This window comes from Alligator sinensis, unplaced genomic scaffold, assembly GCF_000455745.1.
Source record: "Alligator sinensis unplaced genomic scaffold, ASM45574v1 scaffold108_1, whole genome shotgun sequence".
NCBI lineage: Eukaryota > Metazoa > Chordata > Crocodylia > Alligatoridae > Alligator > Alligator sinensis.
This window is the reverse complement of record NW_005842110.1, coordinates 214,443-233,872: the sequence shown is the minus strand read 5'-3', so window position 1 is coordinate 233,872 and position 19,430 is coordinate 214,443. Positions and strand designations below refer to the sequence as shown.

The window sequence follows — 19,430 nt, the reverse complement described above, 5'->3', positions numbered from 1 at the left end:
GCTGAACCGTCTAGACTTTGTGCTGAAAAACATTGAAGAGCTGCGTCAAGAAGTGGAGGAACTGCGGAATAGCCTTCAGGGTTTAGCTAGTGAGATTGTTGGAGAAGTCAAGTAAGTACAATGCCTACTTCTTCTGTCAGCAAAAATGGTTGGAAAACCTCTTCTCTCTGTGCCTTAAAAGAGTTTGAAGGTCAGGAGTCACAGGTCGAATAATCTTATCTTTTCTGTTTTCTCTAATAGAGGGATCAAGCTGTGCATTTTTATAAATTAGAACCTAGGCCAAATTCTCATGTCTACCCTTTAGTATGGCAGTGCTCTAGAAAATAGATGAGGAATGCAAGCTGCTATTCTGTAAATTTGGGGGTTGAGAGGAAGCAGAGGCATTACCAGGCAAGAGAAGTTAAACCTGAGTTGTGTGCCAGAGTCCACAGTCCCTGCACATGCAGGGATACCTTCTCTTGTTTTAGTATAAGGGCTAGGGCTATTTAAATTAGAAAGTAAAGAGCTAGAGAGGGGTTGCTTGGTGTCAGCAACATTATAATCAGAAAACTGAACACTAACTATTTCATCCTTTTTATTCTGCTTGTAATACAAAAACAAGGGTAGGATTAGTGAAATTAAAAGCTTGAGGAAGTGTGAAACCAATACATGGAAATATTTCTTTTCCACAGGTTGTTTATTTCTATGCATAAAATTCTAGCTCCTAATAGCAAAACTCCTTTTTAATGTATGAGAGACAGAATTTCACTATATATGTTTATTCAAAAGATTGGTGGAACACTACCGTATTGTTTGGACTGTAAATCAACATTCTTTTGAGAGAGAACTATAAAAATCACAGTTGGCTTATACTTAAAGTTGATCTATAATTAGGACAAAGCAGTGTTAATGTACAGAGCAGATAACTTTGAGACACATTTAAAGGCCAACAAGCATAGGGTCATCTGCTTAAACATATTTTAAGGGGTCAATCTCAGTGCCAGTAGCAGGGCTGACCACATGAAAAGCAAACCAAGGGCTCCCCTTTCCCTGTATTGTTCCACCTCAGTGCTGATCAGCTGAACTCCAGAGCCCAAGGCTGCTGCGTTTGTCCATGTCATTTCAGGGAGTGCAGTAGAACTCCTAGGCCAAATGCGTGACCTCCACTTAGCAGCTCATGAGCTATGCCCAACTTTTCTTGCTCTGTACTCAGACTTTGTTGGGCCTGTCCCTTTGGCCTGGCTGGAGACTTCCCGTACTCTTAATTCCATGTCTAAAAAGTCCTCAATGAAACAGACTGCTTCCTTAGGGTCCAGAACACAGTATCAAAGTCCCACTCCTTTGTGCCCACTGGTAATATCTGTCTGAACTGTTTGACTGTCACCAATTCCATGATTTTCATGGTCAAGTTGGATTCTGCATTCAGTAATTGAGTGCATAGGTCTTTAGGGTGCTGTGCCACAGCTCAGGGCCAAGAGTCCAGGGAAACAGTCTCAGCCCAGACTGGCATCTGTAAGCCAAACAAGAAATTGTCTTGACACGATAGAAGCACAAGAAGAATAGCAAGAGGCCAATGTGGCTACACAAAGAGCTTCTAAAATGCCTTAAATGCAAAAGAAAAGCATACAGGCAATGAAAAAATTGGCTGGTCACCAAGGAAGTATATTAGGAAACAGCAAGAATCTGGTGGGACAAAATCAGGAAAGCAAAGATAAAGAAAGAGCTGCACCTGGCGAAGGAGGTTAAAGACAACAAGAGCAGGTTCTATATGTATTTTGGCCAGAAAAGAAAGACCAAGGAAGCTGTGCATTTACTATTACCAAGCTAGGGGAAACTCCTAACAGAAAATGCAAAGAGGGCAGAGTTACTCAACAGGTACTTTGCTCAGTCCTCTCAAAAAATTAAGTTAAAGTCAGACATCTAATAAGATTTACTTAGATAAGGAAAGGGAAAAGCTGAGATAGGAGATAAAAAAAGAGAGGATCAGATAGCTTTTTTTATATTTATGGGTGTAATACAGGGTCATCTGCTCTTACAGTTGTGGCAGGCTCAGCTTATGTGAAGAGATGCCGTGATGGCCAGGTATATCAGATTGCCACTGGGGATCTCTCTGGTCTGTACCCCTGGAGCACAGAAACCCTTAGAGACTTTTGCCAAGTTCACGTTTTTTTAGACCTCTGTCTCTACTGTACGGAGCAGTGAAGCCTTTGTCTCCAACTGAGGGGTGCGTCCATTGGAACCACAGAGCCAAGAAACAGCCCATGAGGTGAAATGGCAGGAAACCGCATAGCATTACAAATTAAAATGAGTTTTTAAATCCATGCCTCGCCACCCTTACAGGCACATTTATTTAGAAGTCTGATGATACTGCAGGTTTCTAGAACTAAATTAAAAAATATGACTGAATTTAAATTTAAAGTATTTAAAACTACAAGAAGTATCATGTAATACAGGAGGTATTACATGAAATGAGTATCCTTTTAATAAGGACAAATCTGTAAGTAGTGTCCATTTAAATATGGGTTTGCACATGTACATTTGGAGCAGTTCCAAAAGGGCAGCAGCTGTCACGTTTTAACTCTCACTGTGGGCAAGCTGGGAATGATGTAAATAGAGCAAAACCACTCCAATTTAGACGTTAACTTTACAACTTAACTTGAAGTTGGAGTATTTAGTATTGGCGCTTGTTTTAGCAAAATGCTCGGTTAGATGGATTCAATTAGTCTATACATTTTTAGCTCTTTTTTTTTCCTGTCAGTCATTTTCTGTTGCCTTGAGTAGAGGGGATTTTCAGCTCTGAATGGAATATGCTTTTGCACTTTGAAATGTTTCAGCATCCCCTTATCTTCCTTCAACTACAAGGCAGAAGAAATGTCTATCAAATTGCCTGGTGTGCAGGTTGTTGTTTTTTTCTAACATAGTGAAGCACACGGTATTGTAAACTGTGCCACTTTGTGTGACTGGAGTAACAAGCAGAAGCATTTCAAGACCTGAATGATAGTTATTTTTGTGTGGAGTGGATGTAAAAGAGCATAGCAGGGGGACAAAGACATGAAGTAAAATAATGGGCACTCCCATCATCATTGCTGTTAATTTTTCTGCCTTTCTTATAGGTCCCATCTGGAGGAAACCCAGAAAGTAACTCGGAGGAAGCGATATGTTTTTTCTAGAGAAAGAAGTGATTCTACAGGCTCCAGTTCTATTTATTTCACAGCCAGTTCGGGAGCAATCAATACAGATGATGCTGAAAGTGAAGGAGGGTAAGCAAAACACCCATTAAGAACTCTGTCATGTCCTGAAGCTTAGAGTACCACTTTGTCCTCTAACTTGATGGGGAATGTATTAAAGAGTTATGTTAATTCCTGCCCTTCTTGTATTTGGTTTAATTGCATGAAAACTATTTTCTATGTTTGTTTACATGGGGATTTTTTTCCAGTTAAAAGTTTCAGGTAATACATCTGCCTCTGAGACTCCTTGCTAATTTCTGTGGGTTTTGCATCCATGTCTAACTTTAAAAAACAAACCAAAAACAAATCTTCCCAGTTGTTGCCGGAAAAGGGCAAATCTTTAAGAAGAAGGATATGGGGAACTACAGACCAGTCAGCCTCACCTCAGTCCCTGGAAGAATCATGGTGTGGGTCCTCAAGATATCCATTTCTAAGCACTTGGAGGAGAAGGTCATTAGGAACAGTCAGCATGGATGCACCAAGGGCAAGTCATGCCTGACCAACCTGATTGCCTTCTGTGATGACATGACTGGCTCTGTGGATGCAGGAAGAGCAGTGAACATGATATACCCTTGACTTTAGCAAGGCTTTTGATACAGTTCCCCACAACATTCTCACAGGCAAGCTAAGGAAATATGGATTGGATGAATGGACTGTAAGGTGGATAGAAAACTGGCTGGATCATTGGGCTCAGACGGTAGTAATCAGTGGCTCAATGTCTAGTTAGTAGCTGGTATCAAGTGGGGTGCCCCAGACTTTGGTCCTATGGTCAGTTTTGTTCAATATCTTCATCAACAACCTGGAAGATGGGAGGGAGTGTGCCCTCAGTAAATTTTATAGACAACACCAAGCTGTGGGGAGTAGTACATACAATGGAGGGTATGGCTAGGATTCAAAGAAACCTTGACAAATTGGAGGATTGGACCAAAAGAAATCTCATGAGGTTCAGTAAGATCAAGTACAAAGTCCTGCATTTAGGACAGAACAGGCTGTGGACTAACTGGCTAAGCAGTAGCTCTGCAGAAAAGGACCTGGGGTTACAGTGGACAGTAAGCTGAATATGAGCCAGCACTGTGCCCTTGTTACAAAGAAAGTTAACGGCATACAGGCCTGCATTACTAGGAGTGTTGCCAGCAGATTGAGGGAAGTGATTCTTTCCTCCTATTCGGCACTGGTGAGGCTGCATGTGGAGTACTGTGTTCAGTTTTGGGCTCCCCACTACAGAAAGGATTTGGACAAATTGGAGAGAGTCCAGCAGAGGGCAATGAAAATAGTTAGGGGGCCAGGGCACATGACTTATGAGGAGAGACTGAGAGAACTAGGTGTATTTAGTCTAGAGAAGACAAGACTGAGAGGGGATTTAATAGCACTTTAATAGACTTCAGCTACCTGCAGAGTGGTTCCAAAGAGGATGCAGCTAGACTATTTTCAGTGGTGGCTGATGACTGAAGTGGCAGCTTGACTGGACCTACACACACAATCTATATGACCAAATTGAAATAACAGTACATCTTGCACAAAAATGCAAGGTGGTGGCTAGGACCTTGCACAATAGAGCAATCCCAATTGATTTCATTCTCTGTGCTAGATTATGCTAAATCATCATTCTAATATAATAAAGGGCTTTGTCTGTCTGTCTGTCAGTCCATAACGCTCTTGGAGCACTCTGATAGGTTACTGAAACAACCAATCAGAGTGCTCCAAGAGCATTATGGACAGGAGGCAGCGGCGCAGCGGAGTACCACAGTGACAGCAGGGATGGAGGGAACAGAGCGGGGGAGGGGAGGGGGGAGGCCAGCACCACTGAGCTGCCAGAGCTATGGGGCGAGGGACCCGGGTCCACAGCCCCCTGCCCCTGGCAGGAGGCAGCAGAGAGTGAAGCCTGGCTCCTGCCCCCCCACCCCTCCCTACCTGCTGTGGGGGTGGGACTGCTCCCTGCCACGGTGCATACTCCTGGGGGGCAGGGACCCGTGCCCCCCAGATCTGTGCGTGGGGCAGGGGCTGTGTGCTGCCCACTTCAGGCTCAGGTTCCCACCCCGCTGTCCTCCCCCAGGGCCTCCACAGCCTGGCGTGTGCAACCCAGCACTGCAAAGAACATCGGGGCTGCACAGGAAAGCTGCCTGCTGCTACAAACTCCCTGCTGCCCTCGTGATGCATCCCCTGCCTGCATGGCTGGAATGGGGGCAGTGGTATGGAGTTGCATGTAGAGAATGTGGGCAGCGCAGAGCTTGGGGCAGCCTGCCCTACCCTGTGCACAGATCTAGAGGGCATGGGTCCCCTTAGCTGGGGGTGCACATAGCAGTTTCAGTTAGTATCTAGTGAAGGCCGATGCCTCAGGTCAGGAGGAGGAATTGGCAAGTCTCTCTTTTCTGCTTTATTTCAAAAAGATTCAGTACTTTATGGAGTGTGCAGAAAGATTCCTGACCACACAATGCTGATACTGGTTTCTTACTTAGAGTCCAATCAGGTAAAAATTGGAACTGTACTTCTAAAATATTAAGCATTTCAGAGTTTTGTTTTTTGATGGACTTCATACAGTTAGTTGCTGGTTGCAGTCTAACAGAATTACTTATGTCTTCCGATAGTAGATAGACTGGCAAAGTTTGTGTCATTATACGGAGGAAGAAAATTGAAGGTTCCTACCTATCTTTACAATCTTTACAATGCACAACTTTCAAGCTGGTAATGCAACTCTTCCAGGTTCCCTTCCTTTTTTAAGAGTAATTTGCACTTTCATTTAATCTCATCAATTATATGAATACCAATTGATGTACTTCAAAAGCGATTAAAGTACATATATTATGATTTTCTCTTAAAGAAAGAAAATGGATTTTTAAATTTTAATTCAATAGTGTTTTGTGATTTAGATTGTGCTATTTTGTGACTCCAGAGCCTATTCTGCAAAAGTGCCAGATCTGTTTGGATTTTCTGACTATGGCAAAACAGAGAACATAACTCTCTCCCAAGAGACATTGAGGAATTTATTGAAAAAACAAAGAAAGAGAAACTGCCCAAAGAGAAGAGAGAATCATTTATAGCAGGGGTGCTCAACCCCTGGCCTATAGGCCAGATTTGACCCACAGAGCCATGGTATCTTGCCCATGGTGTTCCCTATGGGTTAGGAAATTTGGCAGCAGTGGAGTGGTAGCAGCTAATACTGCCACCCCTCCCTTGCTGCCAAATTTCCAAGCCTTGCACAGCCAGTGGGGCCCAAGCTGTTACTACGTGGGCCTGGCTGTGCCCACCCTGCACAATGCATCAGGCCCATTAGCTGGATCCACCCTGAAGATGGATATGGCACCACCCGTCTGGCCTGCAATGTGAAAAAGGTTGGGCACTTCTGATTTTTAAGACATGGAAATGATTGAAATGGTTTCAGCTTTAGTTGTAAAATGGTCACATACCTTACTCTTCCAGTCTCATTCTGACTATAATAGTTGTATGTAATTGTAAGCTCCTGATTGATGTGGTGAATCACTTGTATAGACTATTGAGGGGAGTTTAGGTGATTAAGGTTTTGTTAATACTTCCATGGGTTTGGTCATCCTTATAGTAAGTGAGACTTCTAACGATTTTGTGCATATAGTAGATTTGGCCTAATCTCAACCAAGATGCAGGTTGCTGTGAGATCTTTCTAGGTGTCCCACATAATATTAGCACGGTTAGGTATGCAAATACTTGCATATGATTCACAGAGATAAACCCAAAGATTTCAAATAGGAATCTATAGTGTCAAAAACTTTCTAAGCTGTTAAGGGCTTTCTGAGTTATTTGCAAAAGAAGAAATGCTTTATTATTTTTTTCCATAGTAGAAAAAAAAAGGAAGTGACAGCTAAGAGCTGGCATTTTCCAAGGGGTACCTTGAGTCTAAAAAGGTTGAGAACCACTAATGCAAGCTGCATTCCTGATGTTTTAGCCCAGGGGCAGTCAAAATACCCACCAACAAATTGTACCCTGCCCAGCCCTTCTGCCCACAAGGGTGGGAGCAAGGCGCCCACATATATACCCCACTCCCAATATATCCTGTTGCGCCACACTCCCACCCTCATGGGCAGAAGGACCCAGCCCAGCCAGCAGCAGCTTCCGGGCAGGGCTCCTGCTGCCCCTGGGGGACCTGCTTGGCTTCCCCAGAGTACTGCCCGCTCTAAGCAGCAGGTAGGGAAGCGGCTGGGGGAGCTGCAGCTGGGCCGAAGCACAGACCATGGAGCTGGGGCTGGCAGCAGTGCAGAGCCTGCACCCAGGGAGGCAGTGGGAGCGTGGAGCATGACTGGGCAGGGTGTGAGTGTGAGGGAATGTAAGGGGGTGTGGGGACCCCCCCCACACACTCCCCCACATATTACACAGCCCCCTCTGCTGGCAGCAGCAGTAGGTGGGGGTGCTCGGGGCTCCACCCAGGTCCTGGTGCCCAGTGATCTGTAACTCCAGCCAGCACTGTATGTTGGGTTGAGGAACATAGCTTGCCTGGCCCGCCTATATCACTGGAGCGCCACATGGCCTGCCTGCAGCTCCTGCATTCACGTGGCACCCAGAGAAGCCCCACACTGGAGCTGGCTGCCTTTCCCACCCCCTGCTGCACAGGTCCTGGGACTCCACTAGAAGTGGAGGGGAGCCCCGGCCCCTGCTTCCCCACAGAGTCCCAGGACCTGCACGGCAGGGGGTGGGGAAGGCAGCTGGCTCCAGCACAGGGCTTCTAATGCCGCGCAAATGTGGGAGCTGCAGGCATGCTGTGTGGACCCCTCATGATAGAGGTGGGCCAGGCAAGCTGCACTTGCCCCTACTTGCAGTGCTGGCTGGAGTTGCACACTGCCAGGCTCCAGCGCCTGCACCCCTGCCTGCTGCTACACCCGGCAGCAGGGGTTATGCGCCATGTGGAGGAGTGTGTGGGGGGGTCCCCATGCCCCCTACCTTCCCTCATACTCCACACCCTGTCCCCACACTCCCCACATATATACCCTCCCAACATGTCCTATGCCTCCCCCACACACACAGCCACACCCCCCCACACAATATACAAGAGTAAGACTTTATTTCTGGGTTATTATGCAATCCCCTCTATATACAGTACACAAACACAAATCATGACAAATATATTTGGTAATAAAATTAAAATATGTTACAGTAGGTGGTTAACTTTTAGTGTATGATTTTGTTTTTTTCTGGTTCCAAGATGGCAACCCTCCCCTCCCAAAAGGAGTATTTTCAGGGGTCAAGGGTAAGGACTTTCAGTAGCAAAGGTCAGGGGTTAAGGGTAGGACTTCTGGTCCCAATTTGGTGACCAGGGGGCAGAGCAACTGTCAAGGGGTGAGGCTATCCATGCAGCCCTCAACAGCTCACCAAAACTCATTAAGCGGCCTTCCAGCCAAAATAATTGCCAGCCTCTGTTTTAGCCCCATCCTCCCCATTGGCTAATTATTACTGTACCTTTTTGATCATTTTTATCTGTAGCCTCTTGATCAAGGGCTTGCGAGAGCAGGTTTTAAATTAATCTTTCTATGCTTATTCAGTTTAATGGACCCAGTGTAGACAATGAAGTGCTGCTTCCACACCTTATAATGTCCAGTTCTTTCTACTGCTGAGAAGTTTTACTGAACAGCTTGCTTATGTTCTGTAATAGATTTTGTGCAGTGCTTGTAATTTCATCCAGCCTAATTTCATATATCTGATTTTTCTGAAGAATTAAAGGGTTGTATCTGCAAGCCACAAATGGTTTACCCAAACATTTGAGACAAATTACCATTGATTGTAGGGTCTAACTCATATCCTATTTGGAAGGAAAATGCAATTACATTTGTGTAAAAATGACACTTGCAGGGACAGTCAGGTTAAGTAATACAACATTTAAAAAAATTTCCTTCTCTAACTTAATTTTAATTATATTAAAGGATTAACTAAGATGGGAAAGATGTTTACAAATTCCCTTATAGATGCATCTGTACAGTATTTAGTCTGGCTTGTGAAAGGGCACTTAAACACTAAAGAGCATGCCTCTCCTTAATGGAAATATTTATGTTTACATATTTGTGTCTCTTTGTTTTTAACAAAGATTTCAGTTTTATATAACTTTTGTCATTTTGGCTTGATAGCATCTCTAGAGATGACCCAAGTATAAGGTCTTTTTAACATTCCAGATCATTAACTAAATGTGTGTAGACTTAAACAGTTTACAACTCTACAACTAAATAATTCTTCATACTTGTATGTTTATACAGTTATCCTATTAGAGGCCTCTTTCCCCTAAAAACAGTAACTTAGAGTAAGAGGGTAGAGGAGGAGGTCTTTGGTAGTAACACACAGGAAGAGAAAAATAGCATCATCTTGACTACAAATTAGTTTTTTCAAAAGTCCAAACAAAAGAACAAGTGATAGCTAAGAGCTGACATTTGCCAGCTGACAGCTTTGTTTGGTTGTCAGGCATGTTGGGTACTATTTTATATGTGCATTTTACCCCTATTCTTCCTGTTACATTAATTGATAACCATATAGTTCACATTTGCCAGGAGACATCATTTTGTTTAGAACAGTGTCTAGAGTAAGGTTGTGTTTGTACGATGAGTGTCAGAAAAGCTGCGTTTTCCCTGCAGAAGCTGGAATAAATGGAACAGGGTAGAGTATGCAGATCTTGGGGTTTTTTTCTTGCTATTTTAGGGGTGAGGCATCATCAGGAGCAGATGAGGGAGGAGCGGGGGGATGGCAGTACAGTTGCCCCCTCTCTTTGGCTGTGTGCTGCATGTGCAGTGAGCTCCTGCCAGAGCTCTGCATGTATAATTACCTCTGAGCTCATCAGCTGATTAGTGCAGGCTCTGGCCAGAGCCCTACTTTTACACAGCTCTGGAGTCAGGGGGTAAGCACAACCACTGTTCGCCCTCTTTTCCTTTTGCTTCTCCCTCCCCCCTGTTTGCTGAATTCAACAGTGGGGGAATAGAGGGCAAAGCAGCAGCAGTTACCCCCTGGGGTCTGGCCAGAGCTTGTGCCAACTAGCTGGTGAGTTTAGAGCTCGTGGTGCATCTGAAGCTCAAACAGGAGCTGCAGTGATGTGCCATGAGCTCAGAGAGCTTACTTGCATCTAGGATGGTGGCAAGGGGTTGTGGCCACCCTGCCTTTGGCTGTGGTGCACGTGCAGTGAGATTTCTGAGGTCATACCTCTTCTTTCCATGATCCTGGATCCTCCTATGAGCATCTTCAGCTGTTGCAGAGAAGAGCCAAATTTACGGTTGATTTTTGTCAAGCAGCATGCTTTCCAGTTCATGCTACCAAAATTAATTCCAAAAAAGGTATTGACGTGGTTGAGGTGATCTCACTCAGATTATGGGGCCACATTATTCAGTTGAAATATTTTGGAGACATTAAAAAACATTTGGATAAAAAGGCAGTTACTGAGCAAGTGATTCATGTGAGGATCCTAACTGAGATTCTGGTAAGAGGAAGATTCAGAGCTAAGGAATTTGTTTTAAAGAGGCTGTTCTCTGAATAAGTGATTCTGAGAAAAATTCTTGTGTTAATGAAGTTTTTCTTTATGTTAAACCAAATAAGTTGAATCTTCATTGTCATGACTTACTGTCCTGACATCTTGTTAAAGGTGAACGTGGCTGTCCCAGAGCCCAGTTAGCACACTGGATAGTGGCTTTTTGTGACTATCAGTGTGCTGTTGAAGAGGTATTTCCCAGTAAAGTTGATTATAAAACAGCAGCAAGCCCAGTACTTCCAAGTAAAAGACTTAAAAAAAGGAAGCCTCTTATTAAAGTGCTTTCCTCATTGGGAAATATCAGCCTGCAGCTTTAATTCTGTTGCTAGGAGGGAAATCAGCATGAACTTGCAGGATGGGTGTTGGACTTACTCTTGCCTCTCGGGTGGCTTTAAATTACTAGTAAGTGTTCAATTGATCGATCTTTGGGAGAGGGTCTGGAACTGGTGTGTTGACATATTTTCATCTGTGGGTACATTTGAGTGCATTCAGCATAAAATAAAGATAGCTTTGTCCAATGGTTTAGAAAGAGAGACAAGATTAAACTTGTGAACTTAAGAATTTCCATAGCAACAACGTACTGGCCTCTGGCTGCTTTACCACTCCATCCAGGATGAGCACAGACCATCTGCAGGTGCTTCTTCAGCCTGCCAAAGGGTGTTTGTGCCCAAAAGCTTGCTAAGGAGAATTTTTCCAACTATTTGAGTTGGTCTAATACAAAATATCGGATTTACCCAAAGAACCTTGTCTGCCATAGCAACAAAATCCTTTCAGTTGGCTAATCTACTTTTTCAGAGCTCTCTAGGTATAGATTCATAGATGTTAGGGTCGGAAGGGACCTTAATAGATCATCGAGTCCGACCCCCTGCATAGGCAGGGAAGAGGGGCTGGGCTGCATAGGCAGGGAAGAGTGCTGGGGCTAGATGACCCCAGCTAGATGCTTATCTAACCTCCTCTTGAAGACCCCCAGGGTAGGGGAGAGCACCACCTCCCTTGGGAGCCCATTCCAGACCTTGGCCACTCGAACTGTGAAGAAGTTCTTCCTAATGTCCAATCTAAATCTGCTCTCTGCTAGCTTGTGGCCATTATTTCTTGTAACCCCCGGGGGCGCCTTGGTGAATCAAACCTCACCAATTCCCTTCTATGCCCCCGTGATGAACTTATAGACAGCCACAGGGTCGCCTCTCAGCCTTCTCTTGCGGAGGCTGAAAAGGTCCAGGTTCTCTAGTCTCTCCTCGTAGGGCTTGGTCTGCAGGCCCTTAACCATACGAGTGGCCCTTCTCTGGACCCTCTCCAGGTTATCCGCATCCCTCTTGAAGTGCGGTGCCCAGAATTGCACACAGTACTCCAACTGCGGTCTGACCAGTGCCCGATAGAGGGGAAGTATCACCTCCTTGGATCTATTCGTCATGCATCTGCTGATGCACGATAAAGTGCCATTGGCTTTTCTGATGGCTTCGTAGGGGTGTCTCATTAAATTTGGTACCTTAAACACAGATGTTCACCAGTGTTTAGAATGTCATCCAACTCCTTTGCTACTTTAGAATAGGTTTACTGGATGCCTTTGCTAAGAATTGCCCCAGGACCAAAACAGAATTGATTTAAGACTAATCAGTTTTGTTTTTTGGGTTTTTATTTTACCTGAAGTGTAATTTTAATTTACTAGCTTTGCTTTTGTAATACCCTTCCATGACTGCTAGAGTCTCAAACTTTCATTGTTTTGACCAGGAAGGAAATAAGTGACTTCTTAAGAGTTTAAGCTCAATGTATCATTTGAAAGTAAAGAATTTTTTTTCTTTAAGCCATAGGGTGGGTCACGTGAAGTGGCAATTATGACTTGCTGAGATCTTTCAGCAGACCATGAGGACACAGACCGGAACGCCCCCCTCTTACCTTTGCTGATGCGAAATCTCATGATTGTATTGTGAGGCTGATCATCAGGGATCCTGGTTTTCCCTGATAAAAAAAATGCCAAATTCTCTGCTAAAAAATCCCTGCTGCCTGCCCCCACTCCCCCTGCTGTGGGCTTGGGTGGGCTGGCTCCTTGCCACCGTATGTACTCCCAGGTGCGAGGGGGGGGACCCATGCCTCCCATAGCTGTATACGGGGCAAGCGCAGGCTGCGGGCTCAAGCTCCCACCCTGCTTCTGCGCCCCATGGCCTCTGGAGCCCGGCAGGCATGACCCGGCGCAGCTGGGGACAGTGGAGCCATGTGGGGATCTGCTTGCCCCTCTTCCCCCGCCCCCGCCCCGCTGCCCTGGCAACACGCCTCCTGTGCACGAGGCTGCAGTGAGGGCAGTGGCATGGAGCTGTACCCCTCAAAGCAGCAGCAGGCACTGGAAGCACATCGCCAGGGCAGCGGGGGAGGGAGCAGCGGCAAGGAAATGCTTGTGTGGCCCGCCCCACTGTCCCCAGCTGTGCCGGGTCATGCCCACTAGGCTCCAGAGGCCCCAGGGAAGGGAAGCAGGGCAGGAGCCTGCAGCCTGCGCCTGCCCCGGGTACAGATCTGGGGAGTATGGGTCCCTCCCTCCCACCCGGGAGTGTGCATGGCAGCAGGGAGCCGGCCCTCCCCCTCCCCCAGATGAGCCACCCATAGCCCCATCCTGCTCTCTGCTGGGGCCCTGCAGCTGAGCATTGCAGCCCTGGGCCCCAAGCCCAACCAGGCTGGGCAGCAACCTCACCCCTGCCCAGCTCCCTCTCCCCACCACTTACCTACTGGAGCTGTTCTGCAGGCTGCCTGGGGCCATGTGCATGTCCATGCATGTGGCACCCCCTGTCTCTCCGCCTTCTTCCTGCTCCCTCCCAGCTCCCTGCAGGCTGGAACTCTGCCAGCCTGCAGGGAGCTTATTGCAAAATGGCAAAATTCATGGGGTTCTCTTGTAAAGCGAGAAATCTGCATTTGCCTCTGGTAAAAGATAAAATCCACGGTTTACTCTGTTTTTCTGTGGGAAACAGAAAACCCAGATCCCTGTTTATCCTATTTTATGATGTTTCTTAAAGCTTCAAGCTCTTGGAATCATTCTAATATTATAAAAGCCTAAGTCTGTCTGTTTGTCCATAACGCTTTGTTTGCACTATGATTGGCTGATGGAAACGGCCAATCAGAGTGCTCCAAGCATGGGGGAACACCGCTATGATTCTGAAGCCGTGCCAAGGACCGGACAGGGGGTGTGGGGGCAAGAGGCAAAACAGCGGCAGCATGGGGTATTAGGTGGCAGCACTTCATCCCAGCCCCCCTTCCCCTCCCCCCTGTCATTCTTGATGGGCAATTGGTTAGTGTTATTCATAAGAATCTCAGCTTTCTTTTAGTACAGGGGTCAGCCGCCTATGGCCCATGGGCTAGATCCAGCCCATGGAGCCATTTAATTCAGTTCATGGCCATGGGGCTTTGGTGGGCACTTATTCTGTGCTGCCATGGGAGCTTTTCTTGTGCCACCACTGGGAGAAGTGGTGTTGGGTGCTTTCCCTAGGTTGCCAAAGAAAGAAGTGAAGTCTGCCAGGTCCTACTGCCTATCTGTCTGCCTGCCTCTGGCCTGAGCTGGAACATGAGCCTAAAAAGGCTACCAATCACTGCTTTAGTGAGTTTCTAGCTGTCTTGGTCTCAGAAAATACGAACCCAGGCTCAAACCTGGATTAGTTGTTATATTTGACATAATCATCTTGTGATTTTGATTAGCGTGATTTTCGGGATTGGCAATACTTGATGTTTGCACAGCCAATTTTCAGCTTTTGTCTAGTTCCTATTTCCTGTGAGCTTTCTGACATCTCTGGGAAAGGAGTCCTGCTGTGTAAAGGATTGGCTAGTAAAGGTGTGTGCAAGAGAGCACAGTGAGTTGGAAGAATAAGATGAGGGATATTCTTGATGATAGTAGTCTACAACTTTTCAGAGCCACAGGTCAGAACAACCCAGCTTTGGTCTTGAGGCAGGCCAGCATTCTGCTGCAGCTGTGGCCACCACTGCCATGGTGGGAGCAGAGACTCTTCCAGGCCATGCTTATCCCTGCCCCCATGCTGCATGGGAATAGCTTCTTGCCAACCAGACCTGGAAGAGATCCTTGCTGCTTAGCCTTTGCATGTGCACAGGCCAAGCCTCCCACCAACGTGCCACCAAATCCAGTGAACCTCAGGGCTGTATGTTGCTGATCCCTACTCTATGCCACCTCTCTGTAAATCAGGTTGAGGTATCTTGAAGCTGGGTTTTGATTCATTGCTGCTGTCTAATGCTGTTTAATTTTCTTTTTTGTCAGGATATATTTAGATAATGTGGCTCAGCTGCATGTCAGTAATTTAAAACATTACAGGAAGATTTAAGAGTCACTGTGGTGAATTGGTGGATGGACCCTGGCTTAATATAAAGCAGTTTTGTTACGTGAAGCTGGAATTACATTTAACTGTCCTAAACAGCTGTGTATAGCAGCCATCTGGCAACCAAATCAAAATTTTCTGTGTTATCACACAAAATTACCTTTTGGAAATGTAAGCAATGTATTTCTTCCTATAGAAAATCAGTGTGGGAAAAACTTATTTTGGAAAAGGCAACCTATATATGTAGGGGCACTTGGGAGGGAAGAAGTTATCCTCAACAGATATAAAAATTAATCGGTGTCTTTGTTTTGACAACTACTTTCTTTTGCCTTTTAATTAAATCCTATAAATCTCCTTCTTCTCCTTCTCATTATAAGCCAAACAGGCATTATTAGCTCCTCATGTTTCATTTCCAAATGACCCAAATTGTTCCATGTTGTGAGCAACAAGTATTATGGTGTACAAGTTAATTTCCTTATGTTTCTCTGGCACTGTGAAGGTCCAACAGACTCCTCTGCCCCATTTTCTTTTTCCTTGTGCTTTTTAGCACCAAGTAGCATGTCTTTTTTGTTGTCCATTCAGGAAATGTGCCAGCCAAGGACTTTGACATATTATGGCATTTAAGAACTTCCCATCTTCCTAAATTTGAGAAAATCAGGATAACATCTAAATCTGTGGATCCTTTTGAATATGTTTGCTTTTATAAAGTTATTCAGTTTTGCTTGCTTCTCTTTTTTTAAACTGGCAGCATCTCAGATGAGCCATGTCAAAGTGAGTTTGAATGCAGAGGGGGAAAAACATGCACACAAACCCTGCATTGAGTGGTGTCCATCTTTTGTTTAAAAAGAAAGGGCAAATGGGGTTTTTAACATGGTGAACTTCATCAGATCTTACTTTTCTGTGGCAAAATTACTTTTTTTAGATCCTTCAGAATGAAAACCACTTCTTATCTTAACTATAAAAATAGTTTCAGGTACTATTAAACTGTTGCTTAGGAGGAGCACACTTTCTCTTTGGTAGTCCACAAAACTCTGCACTGGTGCACAGTAAATTGAAACTGCAAAGGGGATTTGGGGAGGTTAAATGTAACTACTCAAACTGAGTTTAACCAAGGAATCAAAGTTTTAGTACCATATACTCATTAAGAAATATCTTATGACTATTTCATAGGAAGTGGTAAGGATATTAGATTTTACAACTCATTCAAAATATGGGAACACCATAGTAATCTATCACCATGTTGATAGATTATAGTACCTACCTGTGGAATTAAATGGAATGATGCTACCTACTGAATCTTCAGCATGATTTCTGTACCACCTCTCTTCCATCAACATAGTGGCAATATACCACTGTAGTTTGAGATTTGATATGATCATACCACATGGTGGTGCCTGAGGGTGGGGATCTGTGCTAACCCTTCTCTTCAAATGCCTTTCTCTTTAGAATACAGTTGAATCCCTGATGACTTCAAAAAATTATTACTTTGGTAGCCAAGAATCAGTCTTTTCACCTTTGTTTAATCCAGTTCACTGTGACTGCTATCTTAGACATGGACCTTAGCACATGCTTTGTCTACTGGTTTGATAACTTCACACAGGGAAGACTACAGCTACCTGTAGAGAACACTGGAAGTCTCAGCTAGTGCAGAATGTCATGACAATTTAACATGTCCAACTCTAGGGAACACATAACAGCAGTTCCCCAGGGGCTTTCCTCTTGCACAGGTATTAAGCTTTTAAAGTTTTAATGTTGTTTGGGTCCTACTTACAGAAACGGCTTATCTTCCTGTTCACTGCTGCAACAATTGCAGCCAGGCTCTGGAAAGAAAAGTTTAAAGGATTTGTGATAGGATATTGGAAATTGTTTTCCTTATTGGTTGAGCAAACCCTGAATTTAAAACAGTACTTTCTGAAATTGTTAGGGCTAACTTTATTTCCCTTCCTTAGTTAAGAGCTTCCATCTGAGTTTGAAAGAGGACAAGTTAGGTCAAACATAAAACCTAAAGTTAAACTCCTAAACCTTTACTTTAGGTATCTAAATAATCCTCCTGGTTTTGGCGGGTGCTGGTAAGTACTTAGCAGTTTCCAAAATCAGGTCACTTATTCAGACACTTAAACATAATTTAAGGAGCTTAATTTAAGACAGGCTTTGGAAAAAAATTTTGTCTGAGCTTTATTTTGCTTTATATAACCTGACCATTTTAATAACTAACAATTGCATATTGTTATATAAATATTGCATCTTTATATTGCTCATCTGCTACTTGGCTTTTTCTGGAGAATGTTGAATATTTCCTTTACCTCAGAAACCATCTATCACAAAAGGCTGACATGGATGAAGAAATCCAACATCCTGTCAAATGTGTAAGTGCAGCCTTCAGATGTCTGAGGAAATGGGTGTTTGAAGATCTCAACATCAGATTCGAAACCCAGCTCAAGGTTTAACAAAGAGTCGTGATCCCTACCTTACTGTATAGAGCTGAGATGTGGACAGTGTATGGGAGACCCCTCAGGTTGCTGAAGAAATACCATCAATGCTGCCTGCAGAAGATCCTTCAAATCTAGTGGGAAGACAAATACACCAACATTGGCATCTTCTCAGCAAGCACCATGAGCATCGAGGCAATAATCATTCAACATCAACTTTGCTGGGATGGCCACAACATCCAGATATCTGACTCCAGACTCCTGAAGCAAGTTTTATTCTCTTAGCTCAGTCAAGGCATAAGCTTACGAGGAGGACAGAGAAAATGCTTCAAGGATGTCCTCAAGGCCCACTTGAAAAAATGCAACATTTATGTCAACTCATAGGAGATTATCACCCAGGGGTATCCCAAATGCAAAGATCTCAGTACTTTGAAACCTCACAATGACAACAGGAGATGGAGAAACAGAAGCAGCAGAAACAGCCATGTCATGAACCAATCCAAAAATCTAGAACCACCCATGCTGTATGGAAACACGTACCTGGGTTGCACTAGAACCTGTCGATCCTGGATTGGCCTTGTCAGCCACCTTTGGCCCCACAGATCAGGCAATCATGGAGGACAATCACCCTTGACTGCACGGGTTTGTCAATGATAATGACTTGGCTTTTTGTACACATGACATTGTTTTGATTATCTAACTTTCAAACCTTTACACATGTCAGCATGACTAATCTGCTTCATATTTACTGGTCAGACACCTGATCAAAATACTGGAGCTTGCCAAGAACGCTATTGTGTTTGAAATTCTCTGGCTTACATCAAAAACATCAAGTTGCATCTACCACCCAGATGAGTCTATTGTTTCCTATTGAAATTGACTGTAATTTCCTAGGTGCTCTTCTCTGGCAGTTCTGTTCAATATACATCTTTTTTAGGCCTTAAAAATTAGATGTTCTAAAAGAGCTTTTGCAGAAGAGAAGCTGGAAGTGAACTCCTGTTGCTTGAGTTTTGTGCTGGCTTCCTTTGAGTTTCTCTCTCTGCCTTTTTCCACTTGTTATAATGATTAGTGAAAATGCTGTAAGGGATTTAAAATGGTGTTCTGCACAGTTCTAGAGGTTACCTTGTGGAGTATATTCCTTGCCACTGGAAACAGTTTGACCCAAGATACTTACTAAATCATCTTCATCCGTGTCTTGTTAAAGCTTTATGTAAAACTGTCACCCTGCATCTTGTTTTGAGTACATGTTGTGTAGCTTAATGATGGATTACAATGTGTGTATTTTCTGAAAGGTACAGCACAGCCAATGCGGAGTCTGATTACGATCGGGAGTCAGAGAAAGAAAGCGAAGAGGGGGAAGATGAAGTGAGCTGTGAAACAGTGAGGACTGCACGGAAAGATTCCCTGGATCTAGTCAATGAGGATGAAACAGCTTTAATCCTGGATTCTACAGTGGAGGAGGAACTTGAGCAGCTCCTGCAGCAGGCTGACCAGTTGCATGCTGGGAATGAGCAAGAGAAGAGAGAAGGATTCCAGCTGCTGCTTAACAGTAAACTGGCGGTAAAGTTCAATTTTATTCCCCAGTAGAATTGTATGTGTTCAACAAAATAACAAGGGCAAAACAAACTGGTTTTATTTATGAGTCGCTGTATAAGACCCAGTTCACACTACAACTGCAGTGGGGAATCAGTGGCCTTGGTCATAAGGTTGTTTAGAAGTATAACAGAGCTGGTCTTCAAGATTAATGCCCCTCAACAATCAAATAAATGGCCTGACTCTTGACTCATTTACATGTATCTTGTCACATTCTATCTGTCATAAAGGTCTGTATTGGAACTGGTTCCCCTGACTTGGCATAAGTCTACTTTGCAACAGGAAGGTGCTATTATTATAGTATGGATAACAATAGCAGCAGAGATGTGGAGCCTACACTGAAGACCTTTCTGCCACAACTCCATTAGGGACCCTAGGTTTTTGTTCAGGTACCTAGCCCACACTGAAGTCTATGCCATTGTGTCTTTATTCCTGC

At 44.4% G+C, this 19,430-nt stretch overlaps 1 protein-coding gene across 1 annotated transcript in view; it reads left to right on the top strand.

Annotated features, from left to right (window-relative positions):
- Positions 1-19,430, top strand: part of RMDN3 (regulator of microtubule dynamics 3) — a 71,123-nt gene that overhangs the window by 1,900 nt on the left and 49,793 nt on the right. The window contains 3 exon segments of the mRNA XM_006024616.3: positions 1-111; positions 3,093-3,239; positions 18,694-18,961. The exon segment at positions 1-111 is cut by the window's left edge and continues 17 nt beyond it. Of these exon segments, the coding sequence (XP_006024678.2) occupies positions 1-111; positions 3,093-3,239; positions 18,694-18,961 (526 nt within the window).